The 12506-nt window shown below is 43.6% G+C and overlaps 1 protein-coding gene across 3 annotated transcripts; it reads left to right on the top strand.

The window, feature by feature from the left end:
- The first annotated feature begins 4831 nt into the window (after window positions 1-4831).
- LOC133134912 (cytosolic beta-glucosidase) lies at window positions 4832-10582 on the top strand. 3 transcript variants are annotated; one of them, XM_061251513.1, is made up of 5 exons: window positions 4832-4959; window positions 5703-5927; window positions 7510-8309; window positions 8664-8787; window positions 9413-10582. In XM_061251513.1, exons 2-5 carry the CDS (start codon window positions 5765-5767, stop codon window positions 9619-9621), a joined length of 1296 nt encoding a protein of 431 aa, XP_061107497.1. In that variant the 5' UTR covers window positions 4832-4959; window positions 5703-5764; the 3' UTR covers window positions 9622-10582. The 3 variants fall into 3 exon arrangements, with proteins under 3 accessions (XP_061107497.1, XP_061107496.1, XP_061107498.1); XM_061251512.1 differs by having other exon boundaries at window positions 4844-5170; window positions 9413-10396; XM_061251514.1 differs by lacking the exon at window positions 4832-4959 and adding an exon at window positions 5335-5436.
- The last annotated feature ends 1924 nt before the right edge of the window (window positions 10583-12506 follow it).

Below are 12506 nucleotides of genomic sequence, written 5' to 3' on the forward strand. Positions count from 1 at the left end.
AAGCTTATGCCGATTTAACCATCACTGCAATTCAGGGTTTTAATATTTAATATTCATTTAATAATTCATACCAATTGTTTCCTATTATCACAGCTGGCAAAATAGTGGTCATCTGTTGGAAATCGTTGTATTCTCCAATTTTAATGTATAATTAATACTTAATCTTTAAATAAAAAAGATTGCCCATAAAATGTGTCTCAGTGATTTTTAGAAAGAGATTATTGAAATTGCGCACAAAGAGGTCAAAAACACAAAAACAAGGAATCGCCAAATTATGCATCCATCTTTGTTTTGGAAAAAAATATGTTTGAGCACACTGGGAAACCATCTGCAGTAGATCATTAATTAAGTTTATCTTGCAATTTACACATACAAAAAGAAATAGATAATTATGTGTCTAAATGAAATGTGGTATTGCTTTATTGTCCACCAAGCTCAGAGTAAGTATTGACATCTTCCAAAAGCCATGTTTGCTGATATACAGCAAAATCCTGCCGCAAAAGAGAAGTGTCTGGTTCACCACAGAACCAGACAAAGGAGTCTGTTGGGGTTCATTGTGATAACTGGTGACTGGACGTGGTTATGTGTATCTTCGGGGAATTCCAAACAGGATACACGCAGGGTGACCCTTTGGTCGCTTTGGTAATGTGTTAAAAATATCATGTTTGTCATAAATAAAAACAGTTTCGTAGTGTTTCTCATTAAAAGAAAGGCCGATTGTGTGAGTGATTGGTTGGTATTCCACTAACGCAGCCAAGTTAACTAGTCCATCCCCAACAAACAATACTGACAGATACTGGGCCTGTTGAATTGCGTTGAGTGTGCATAATGAATAAAACACATTGTTATGACCTTTGACTCATGATGGAATGAGCAGTCATAGGAAACAGCCAAACAAAATGGTGAATAATAATCATTCCTTCACTGGTTGATAGTAGCCCAGTACTTATGAACAGTAAAACTGAGTTAACAGCTTCACATTGAGATAAGGCTTTTAAATGGGAACGGCTCTTTTAATAGACCTGTGTTTTATTGCCTTTTAAAAATGTTCCATCCTGAAGCAGCATTCCTGTGAAATGGGAGTGACATACTTAGGCTGAGCGACACATACAGTACCTTCATAATACTGGAAACCATGTCCCTCAAGAGCACTTGTCTTGCATCAAGTCCTCTTCCATCTACTGAGGTCATTCAATTGTCTCTCTGAATTACCATTATAAATGCTATACCTCACAAATTTTGGCATCAGTATGGGCCTGACAAGGATTATGTTTAGTGCTACTATATCTATGCCACACAGTCCTTGAAAATACACTCAGCGAGCACTTTATTAGGTATTTATTAGACCTATTTCTTTTACTTATTAAGTCTTCTGCTGTTATAGCCTATCTACTTAGAGGTTTGATGTGTTGTGTGTTTAGAGATGCCCTTCAGCATACTACTGTTGTAATGTGTGGTTATTTGTGTTACTGTCACCTTCCTGTCAGCTTCGACCAGTCTGGCCCTTCTCCTCTGACCTCTCTCATTAACAAGGCGTTTTTGCCCACAGAACTGCTGCTCACTGGATGTTTTATTGTTTTTCACACCATTATATGCAAACCCTAGAGACTGTTGTGTATGAAAATCCCAGCAGTTTCTGAGATACTCAAACCACCCTGTCTGACACCAACAATAATTCCACGGTCAAAGTCACATCGATCACTTTTTTTTTCCATTATGAAATTGGGTCTGAGACACAGCTGAACCTCTTGACCATGTCTGCATGCTTTTATGCATTTATTTGTTGCCACACGATTGCCATATATTAAATATTTGCATTAACAAGCTAGTGTACAGGTCTACCTAATAAAGTGCTCACTGAGTGTATATTCACATAATGTTGCCTGAATAGTCTGTTTCGCTAGTTTATGCCAGAGTGACACAGGTAAAGTATAACAACGAAGGAAATGTACATTGAAAACAATACCTGTCATTTGTATTGCTGATATTTATCTGAGTTATTTATGGTCCCATGTCATCCTGCTTGCATGTCCTACTCTGGAGAATCTTAAGGTAACTTGAGAATTTTGATGGGATGTGCTGATGTTGATCACAGCCCCGTTTTTGTTTGCAGGCCGTCAAATAAATCATTCATGGTTTGAGCTTCAAAGGCAGAGCACTGTGCGGGCTTGAAAGAGAGACGGCATCGGCCGGCTCTTGGGTCCTTGCGCCAAGTTTCAACCTGACAGAGGATAAGCTCTCCTAAGCTGATCCCTCTGCCTCAAAGTATGGGTTTGTGATTTGTTTACATGATAAGTATGATGACATCACGTTGGTAACTTCAAATGAACTGCTCGAACAATGATGTTATGTCGGGATATGCCACGAGCCATGGAAACAAGGAGAGGAAATAAAACTCTTAGCATTTCTCTCTGCAATCTCTCAACATGTATAACGCACAATTTAAAGTGTAATGGAAGCCTGCTGATGGACAGGTTTTCCACAACACGTAGACACAACATGCGGGTCCACAGACGTTCTAGTGATTGTATACATTCCCCATCTCCCACAACTCAACATTTATTTTTGCTTACAGTACTGACTCAAACTAGAATACAAGAAAATGTGTTCACAAACCTTCAAGGAATTTTTCAAAAGACAGTGTTCCCTCATCCGAGAGAGGAGTCTCAAGGTTTTGCACGGTTTGTTTAGTGTTTTAGCTAAATAGATATGTTCTCAATGTGAATAATTTAGAGTTACATTCGTAAACATTGTGGGTATCACTACAGAGCTGTGGCACCTACAAAAGTATTGCTGTAGCCCATGGGAGGCACCATTTTGACTCTAAAAATGTTCCTTGTGAAAATATCTTAGGTGCTCTAACTCATAGACGAAAACCCCTTTTGCAAGCTTGAAATAAAATGTTTCCTCCTATAAAAGTCGAGCTCCTCCTGTATTGTCTGTTAATGTTTTTTTTTTTTAAAAGCCCATGGACAGTACTCACATTCACCAGGAGCTCATTCACTGCTAGTCCTGCTTTTTCCTTATGAGATGACCATGTGAAGGGACTAATAATAAAAAAAAAAGAAATAAGGCTCAGGTTGCCTGGGGCCTGTCATTCTTTTCATCTTTGTTATGATGAGTGCAATTAAGGGCCTTCACATTAGAAACTACAGCATCAGCCCCACAGTACATTCGTGTGGAATACAGGGTCCTCTTCTGTCCTGGGGCCACGCGGCTTTCACTTCCATTAGTCTTAATTTGTTTTCAGGCTCTTCTTTCTGAGAGCTTTGACTGGAGCTGAAGGAGGGCCGGCAGCATACAGACAACAGTGCTTCTTGACATTACCTTTTTACATTACATTAATGGTGTTTGGCAGACGCTCTTACCCAGCGTGATGTACAGTTGATTAGACTAAGCAGGAGACAATCCTCCCCAGGGTTAAAGGCCTTGCTCAAGGGCCCAACGGCTGTGCGGATCTTTTTGTGGCTACACCGGGGATCGAACCACTGACCTTGCAGGTCCGAGTCATGTACCTTAACCACTATGCTACAGGCCTTCCAAAAATATGACATCCCCATCGCCCAAAATATGGAACAGGAAATGTTTTATAAAATGACCGTATGAAATAAACATTTTCCCTCTAAGTTGCTCCCTAGTGTTTGATACGGGTAATTTGTATCAGTACAACACATTATTCATTTTACAATTTTAAAATTCAATATTTCCGTTATCAATATGCAAAAAAAATATACATTTGGTTTCATGTATGCCATTATATGACCTGGACTATCTCATGAACTTATTTCACAATCCACCTTCATATTGCCTTACCTTTAGACAACATAAAGATATGCCTTCCTGTGAGAAATGACAGCACAGGGTGAGAAGAGTGCAATGTTCACATAAGATAATGAAACAGAGAGTAGGGCAAACATTGCCACCATGAATCAAGCGATTGGGAAGACACAAACATCTCGGGTTATGTCTGTGTGAAAGTTTCAGCACAATAACCCCATATAATACTGCCCTTGGGTGAAATAAAATGCATTTTATGTTCAATAAAGCATAGACAAGCTGCCTGACAGAAATACAGTGTGAATGATACGCACAGATATACCTTCTCCTTGTGGCAGCCAGGAGTAGCTGTAGGTCACAAGAAGAAACCGTTAAATCAGGGGTTTCCAACCTTTTCTGATCCAGGGACCCCCACCCCAGCCCAAAGGCATCCAGGGGATGCCCAAACCTAAGTCAGAAGAGTTATAATTAAAAAAGATTTCATAAATATTTCCCCAAACCTATCGCTATCAAATCTATATCATGAATTCATATCAATTCTTGCCAAGGACCCCTTACAGTACCCCTGTTGAAAACCCAGGAATTAAATCGTTTAAATGCACTACACATTACTTTACTACATATTTACATATACAGTTTACATATATAAATAGATTATGAGATGGTGATCTATTGTTTGCTTAAGTTGTAATGGAAATGATTGAATATCATGACCCCAGCTCCATAGGCTACAGCAGCGGAAGATCAATAAGTCTAAAAGACAAGTCTAATAAATACCTAATAAAGTGCTCAATGAGTGTACATCGGCAGTATCACCAATAGCATTAGCAAGCAAAGCTACGCATTTGTTAGATCACACTCTCTGGGCAGAGAGTAAAAATATGAGCATGAACGTTTATTAATCTACGACTTTAAAATTTAGTAAAATATAAATACAAAATATACATAATCGACCGTTTAAAATGTGTCATTTAAAGAGTTTAACGCATATAGGAACCACTCTGAAATAAAATGTAATTGTAATTGGCAGAATTGTGAGCAACGTAATCTACATGCGTGCCATACGTAGAGACGTAAACTACGTGACGTTACGGGACGTAAACTGCTGCGCTACTTTTCGCTCATGCTGCATGGAAAGTTAATGCAGTTAGCTGTCTATTGAGAAAAGCAACTTGCTAAATGGTACGGCGTATGAATAGTAAACGGGTGTATACGTTCACAAACCATTGGTAACAGGAAAAGAAAGTATGTCGTTTTGATGTACTAGCTATTTTGCTAGCTAAAACGTGGGATAGCTTACTTAACGAGAGCATGTCTATCTGTGATAAACGAGAAAACGTCTTTCCACATGACTTTGCTTGGGGAGCTGCAACTTCTGCTTATCAGATAGAGGGTATGTGTTACTAAACAATGCATTTATTTGTATTATAAAATATCCATCATTCGAGTCCTCCGTGCCTATTGTAATTTGATCTCTGGGAAGGAAGCCCAACATTATATTATGCAGTATAATGTGGCTGTTAAAGGATAAAGTTAACAAGCTGCAGCTTTCGTGGGCTCAACAAGGCTGCCAATGATCATGTAGCGTCTCTCATAAATCAACCTAAGGTTCACGCAAAGGCTTTACTTTCCCACAAACGTCACTGCCTATTTCTTTGGGTGAATAGAATTGTAGTTTGAATTGTACGTTGTAACCAGTGCGGTGGACATACTTTTTGGAGGGAATATACTAATATTGAGCTGTGGGGTTGCTTGGGGGGTAGCTTGCTTTTGCGGCAGGAGGGGGAGAGGGGGTGCATCGATCATTTATAAGGGCCAAAAGTTTTGATGTCTCAGGGGAGGAGGGGGCATATGCTTCAGCGTATGTCGGTGTCAATCTGTGCACGTGAATGGTTATAACGGCCGTGTTTATTGTCTCTTTCTAGGCGGGTGGAATGCAGATGATAAGGGTCTGAGCATTTGGGACACTTTTAGCCATGGGAAGGGCATGGTGTTTGAAGACCAAAGCGGAGACGTGGCCTGTAACAGCTACACGCTCTGGGAGGAGGACCTGCGCTGTATAAAGCAGCTGGGTCTGACACACTACCGTATGTCACTGTCCTGGTCCCGCCTGCTGCCTGATGGGACCACAAGACACGTCAACCAGAAAGGTACTCCTGCCTTCAGTAACGCTGCTGTAGCTGATGGTGATATAATATCGACTGTAACTATGTGGTCCAGCAGGGCTTTACTAAGAGTGTTTTACGTGCTGCATTCTAACAGGTAAGAAAATGCATATCTATATGTAAAGGGGAGAGGCATATACACTCACCGAGCACTTAATTACGAACGTTTTTACTTTATTACACCTGCTTATTCATGTGATTATCTAATGAACTGGTTGTGTGGCAGCAGTGGAATGCATACAGTCATGCAGATGCGGGTCAGGAGCTTCAGTTAATGTTCACATCAACCATCAGAATGGGGGAAAAAATTTGATCTAAGTGACTTTGACCGTTGAATGATTGTTGGTGGCAGAAACTGCTGATCTCCTGGGATTTTCACACATACTAGTCTCTAGAGTTTGCAAACAATGATGCAAAAAAACTAACAAAAAAAGCAGCTCTGCAGACACCGCAGAAACGCCTTGTTAATGAGAGAGGTCAGAGGAGAAGGGCCAGACTGGTCAAAGCTGACGGGAAGGTGACAGTAATGCAAATAACCACACATTACAACAGCGGTATGCAGAAGAGCATCTCTGGACACACAACGCATCATAACTCGGCGGTAGAAGTCAGAAAAATACTAAAATCTAAAATACCTAATAAAGTGCTCACTGAGTGTAGTTCAGCTTGCTGTTTTTCCACATACTTTTGGCTATCAGCCCTTGGGGCCCCTTCAGCTCTCAAATTACACCGTTACCAGTTGTAGTTCTAACTCGCTCATTCACACATTTTCCATAGCTTGAAACTGTTTCTTTTGTTGGCTAGCGAACAAACCTGTTGTTGGTTGTCGTACCCATTTGTGGAGCATACTTTATGAAACAGTCATACTAGTCACAATGTGTTACACCTGTTGCAGGGTCTGACAGATGATTGCCGCTGTCAACAAAATCTGAAAAAGGTCAGGATGAGGGATTAAGGGAATGTCACTTGGACCAGTCATTGCAGCTGCTCACTTCTAATATAAACACAGTTTGATAAAGAAGCATAGATCAAAATGGAACCCAAAATCCCGTATAATCACTGATGCACAATTGTGTTTAATTGCCATATGGTAATGGCCTAAATCCAGGTGTAAATACAGTCCTATTGTAACTGCTTCATCGATTGACAGGATCACCCTCAAATTTGTCTTCGACCCTCACAAGCCAACAGTTCCTCATGTCAAACATTCCCTACAATATTGTCTCATTTGTACCATCATCTTCTGTTTAAATGAGGCTGCTCCATTTTAGGATGCCGTGTAATTTTTGTGGAATTGCTTGTTCACAGAAACTCAAGAGTAACTCAAATTGTTATCCTTTAATAGAAATGATATAGTTATCAGACGGCCTTCAGGGCTTGTCTTTGCATGACACTTGCAACAAATCGACTACTTGGCCTTATCAGCAGTCTTGTCTTATTTTCAGACTTGTGATATCACAGTCTCATAATTATTATCATTTTTTTACATTTTAAACTCAAAAGGTGGTCGGAAAATTGACTGGTAATTTGAATACGTCTCCCCTTTTTTTCTTTTTTTAACCAATAGGTGTGAATTACTATAACAAAGTGATAAACGATTTGCTAGCCGGCAACGTCACGCCCGTGGTCACCCTGTATCATTTCGACCTGCCGCAAGCGCTGCAGGACCGGGGCGGGTGGACGTGGGCGGGCGTGGCGGACGCGTTTGAGGCCTACGCGGTGCTCTGCTTCCGGACCTTCGGGGACCGGGTGAGGCTGTGGCTCACTCTGAACGAGCCGTACGTCTGCGCCAAGCTGGGCCACGAGGACGGTCTCTTCGCCCCCGGCGTCAGGGACCCGGGCGTCTCCGCGTACCGCGCGGGGCACAACATGCTGCGTGCGCACGCCAGGGCCTGGCACGCCTACGACGCCCTCTTCAGGCCCGAGCAGGAGGGATTAGTGTCCCTGGCGCTCAACGGCGACTGGGCAGAGCCTCTCGATCCACGCAGCCCTCAGGACGTGGCTGCCACGGAGAGATACATGGCCTTCACGTTAGGCTGGTTCGCCAGCCCTGTCTTCATGACTGGAGACTATCCAGCCACCATGAGGTCCCAGATAGAGGCCAGGAACCTAGCGCAAGGCTTCCCGAGGGACAGGCTGCCAGTTTTCGTGGACACGGAGCCACGGGTTCTGGGCACCGCAGACTTTTTTGCTCTGAACTACTACACGTCCCGCCGGGTGAGAGCTGTGAGCTCTCCCCCCGGGACTCTGAGCTTTAAGGGCGACCGAGAGGCGGAGGACGTGCTGGACCCGTCCTGGCCCGTGTGCGGGGTCCCCTGGCTGGCTGTCGTTCCCGACGGCTTGCGCAAGTTGCTGAAGTACATAAAGGTAAAGGGGGGAAAACGTGAGGCGTGATTGATGCCCCGGTAAGCGCTCTGTTATTGATATGAAAAGTATCTGTGCACGCTCCGAAACAGATGTGCAGTCTTTTCATAGTTTCCACATTAAAAAACATTGGTAGACTATTTTGTCTGAAAACACTCAATTTCCTGTGGCGCTGGCTTGCCAGTTCACGCAGAGCAGCAGAGTCATTGGCAGCAGTCAGAACCCGAAGGCCCAAGTGAGTGCTGTAGTATCAAGTTACTTTAAACGGCTTCCCCCTCGAGTTCATGGCAGCCTAATACATATTTATTGCCTCGAACCGTGTGAGGATGGTCAACTGAACGCCTGTTGTTCCTGTAGGACACCTGCCAAGAGCCTGCCATCTATATCACAGAGAATGGCTTTGCTCAGGTTGGGGCGGTTGACCTGGAAGACTCTCAGCGTGGTCAGTTCTACCAGGACACCCTCCTGGAGGTCTCTAAAGGTACCATGCTGTGGAAGGGTGCCCCTAGTGGTTGATGTAGGAATATGTTTGCTTATACATACTGGAGTTATTCATATAGTGTTGAATGCATATAACATCAATGTGCTTCCAGAGGTAAGCATTAAACGTACAATAGGTACGATTTTTGTGTTAAAACATTGTTAGAAGTATATGTTTCAAAATATACAGTTGACAGGCCGGCAAGCTGTACCAAGAAATTGTATAGCAGTACAATAATTCAAGCTCATTGGTTGAACATTGGTTCTAATTGCCACAGCCAATGGCGTTTCAATGTCAGCCCGTTCACAGAAAAGGGGTGTGATAAACAGTGTTTTGGTTTGAGCGTGTTTGTTGCTGCAATTCCTCTCTTGACCGTTAGAAGTCCGAAATGACCTGTTGTACCTTTAACGGTAAAGGATCCTGCATGCTTTCATACCCTGATTTTAATGACAGTCTAGTTATAAGAGAGTAGCATCACTGTCAGGCCAAAGGCATATTGATTATGTGGAGGCATGTAGAGTGGAGGTGATGGGAGTTGGGATTCAGAACAGGTCAGGTCCCGAAGGGTTTCCATAGCTGAGCTGTCACAAGGATATTAATAACCTTATTGTCCATTTTTTTCCAGCTGTCCGTGAAGATGGAGTCAGTGTCAGGGGCTATTTTGCCTGGTCCCTGATGGATAATTTCGAGTGGGCTGATGGATTCAGCGTTCGGTTTGGCCTGTTTCACGTGGACTTTGCACATCCGCAGCTGACACGTACCATGTACCGCTCAGGGAGAGACTACGCCGACATCATTAAGAGAAATTACTCTCAGTCCGCCATGAAGAAGTGAGCGGAGTCTTTCCTAGCAAAAGGGGGTCAGTCATGAACTGAATTTTCTTTGTGCTCTTATTTTGGGAAAACTTTCAACTGCTGTCCTAAATTGGTATACTTTAAAAAGAATTAATAATAATTTAAGTGTCATTTTTATTTTGTTAAGCTCTCCAGTTACCCTGGAAATATAACCGGTTTAAATGCGGCCTATTATGCTAGCGCTGTGTAATATGCAAAATGGCAATTCAAAAAGACAGTTAGGAGAAAATTATTTTCTTTCCTTGCGTTGGGTGTTCTCCAAGTTAAGCAAGGAACGGCGTAATGTTTAATTTTAATAAGGCGGAGGTTCCCGCTTCCAAGTGAATCTGGGTACGGCCCTGTGCAGAGTGCTCCCCACAGAGAGAGGCCCTGCCAGATGCAGTCCCTCCACCGCAGACTGCTAATGTCAACGGTGCAGATGAGGGCTGGCGCGGGGTAACCCGATATGGCAGGCAAACCTCAGGCAGCCAGCGGGCAGGCCCCTATCGCTCGCATGAGGGTTTGTAAATCCGATTGCGCTCGCGTTCGGATGGAAACGCACAATGCTAGGCATTGTACCGCTGGCCTGGAAGCGAATCTTTACATTCATACCTCGACAAAACCCATCTATTCCGCTCCGCGTGGCGGTGTGGGGGTGGGGGTTCCGCTGCTATGCGGCTAATAAAGAACAGAAACGGACTACGCATGTGAATAAGGACTCCATGTTACTCCCAACATACCTACACGCATACAGCGAATGGCCCTAGAGTAGGTCCATTGCTAGTGCTCATAAGCTGCGAGTCGACTGTACTGCACATTCCTAGTCGTAAAGAAACTTCACGCTCAGAAAACATAATCACCGTGTAATTTCCAGGGAATTTATGTCCTCGAAAGATTTTACTATTACTGTCACACCTAGGAATCCCGCTTATTGTCCTCCCGGGGCTGTTCTTACCAGCCAGGTATAGATGTGCTTCATTCTCCCAAGTTACAACTGTCTTTATTTTTCATTAGGCAGAGATTGCATGCTAGGTTGTTCCCATCTGCCCACCGAACACAATCGACTGGTGTCGTATAGGTTATTAGGACATGCTATATACTGTACATTATGGAGACACGCCGCACCTAACCAGTGCTAATGAAGTTCTTTTGCAATAGTTAGGCTTTGCCAGTGCATTGGCAGAATGGAAGTGTGTTAACATGAGAAGTGAAACACTTTATCCCCCTAGTTCGGCTACAAGCTGGGTGTACCCCCAAATAAAATCTCCTTAGTGAGGCATATTAAATGAAAACACAGGTAATGGAACGGTTGCAATGCTTTGCTGTGATGCCTATCCAGGAAGCAATACTAGCTAGCTAGCCAGTGTTTTAAGTGAGGATGCATTTCATTTTTGCTAGCTAATTTACTAGTCGTAGGTATAGATCCACTTAACACAATGTTACATGCTCAAGGACTATGTGGTTAATCCAAGCTATTGAAAAGGGGGAAACAATTGCTCCTCTGAATGTTGTATTTGAAGTGAAAAAGTCTATATTTTTTGCTTTTAACGGGAGCATTTGATGAGCACTCAATCCAAACGAATTTACAGCACCTATCCAAAAAGTCACTGCGTTGCAAACGCCAGCATTCATATCTCCTTTTCACATCAAGCTCTGACGTCAAATTTGTTTTCGTCAGGCTTGAGGAAATGACTCGTTGAAGGGGAATTCACCACAGCAGTGCTCCTCAGGACCCACTTGCCAGAAAGTTTCTGTTGTAACCAGGAACTCCTGATTTAACAACATTTTTTGGGTGGTTTCAATCGTTCAGTTATTAAATCAGGTGTGTGAGTTCCTGGTTACTACAAAAAAAAAAAAACTTCTGGAAGGTGGGTCCCGAGGACTGGAGTTGAGAAACATTTACATTTACATTTTTGTCATTTGGCAGACGCTTTTAATCCAAAGCGATTTACAAGTGCATAGGTTCTACCATAAGTCAAAGCATCACATCCAGAACTAGGAAAATACACATGAAATGCTGTTCTCAACATAGTCGTCATAAGTGCAAAGGGGGTTACACAAGGATAGGGATATCAGAAAGGAGGGGCGGGGGAAACACTGCTCAGTCACTACATTCATCCAGGTCTGTTAATCTAAATGCGGGCGGCCTGTAGCGTAATGGTTAAGGTAAATGACTGGGACACGCAAGGTCGGTGGTTCTAATCCCGGTGTAGCCACAATAAAATCCGCACAGCTGTTGGGCCCTTAACCCTGCATTGCTTCAGGGGAGGATTGTCTCCTGCTTAATCTTATCAACTGTACGTCGCTCTGGATAAGAGCGTCTGCCAAATGCCAATAATGTAATGTAATGAATGCAGACTAACTGTAGGCGAGACTCCCTCCCACTCCAGCCAGTGCTGTGATCAGTGGTGCATCACGTCCCTGCGCTGCCATCAGCACAAAGCACCATCAGGGTCGGGATATTAGTCTGGATCACTGCGCCCAAGGATGATACCCAAGAGCCCTAAATAAGTGTTTTACCTGCAGGCTAAATACCCTCTCATTGTGAAGTCTAACATTACCTCCGCGCTAGACGTGCCAATGCCACACCATCTTAACTTTCTTCGCACACCTGCGCTGTGAGCGTAGAGGATTTGTGCCCGGGCGTAGCAGAAGGGCAGGAGCACAGGTGCTGTAACAGGTTTGAATGTTATATCTGGCTGAAGGCGATGTTCTGCGTCCGGGGGGCTGCGCTAAGCCAGGCGTGTACCTTGATGGAACAGTCAGGCCCCCCTTGGTCTCCGGGTCTCTGGCTCTGGGCCGCGGAGCGGGTTAAGAACACATGAGGAAACTTCGCTTTCGGGATGAGCGGTAGTGCGGAGAGAGGAGCTCCCGAGTGGTCGCGGC

Source organism: Conger conger, chromosome 8 (assembly GCF_963514075.1).
Source record: "Conger conger chromosome 8, fConCon1.1, whole genome shotgun sequence".
NCBI lineage: Eukaryota > Metazoa > Chordata > Actinopteri > Anguilliformes > Congridae > Conger > Conger conger.

What these genes read in the sequence shown, in the direction of transcription:
- LOC133134912 (XM_061251512.1), top strand. Translation starts at nt 5,089, where the DNA reads ATGTCTATCTGTGATAAACGAGAAAACGTCTTTCCACATGACTTTGCT. An exon ending in TTCTGCTTATCAGATAGAGG is followed by an intron (nt 5,171 to 5,702) that starts GTATGTGTTACT and finishes GTCTCTTTCTAG; the next exon opens with GCGGGTGGAATGCAGATGAT. An exon ending in CCTCCTGGAGGTCTCTAAAG is followed by an intron (nt 8,788 to 9,412) that starts GTACCATGCTGT and finishes ATTTTTTTCCAG; the next exon opens with CTGTCCGTGAAGATGGAGTC.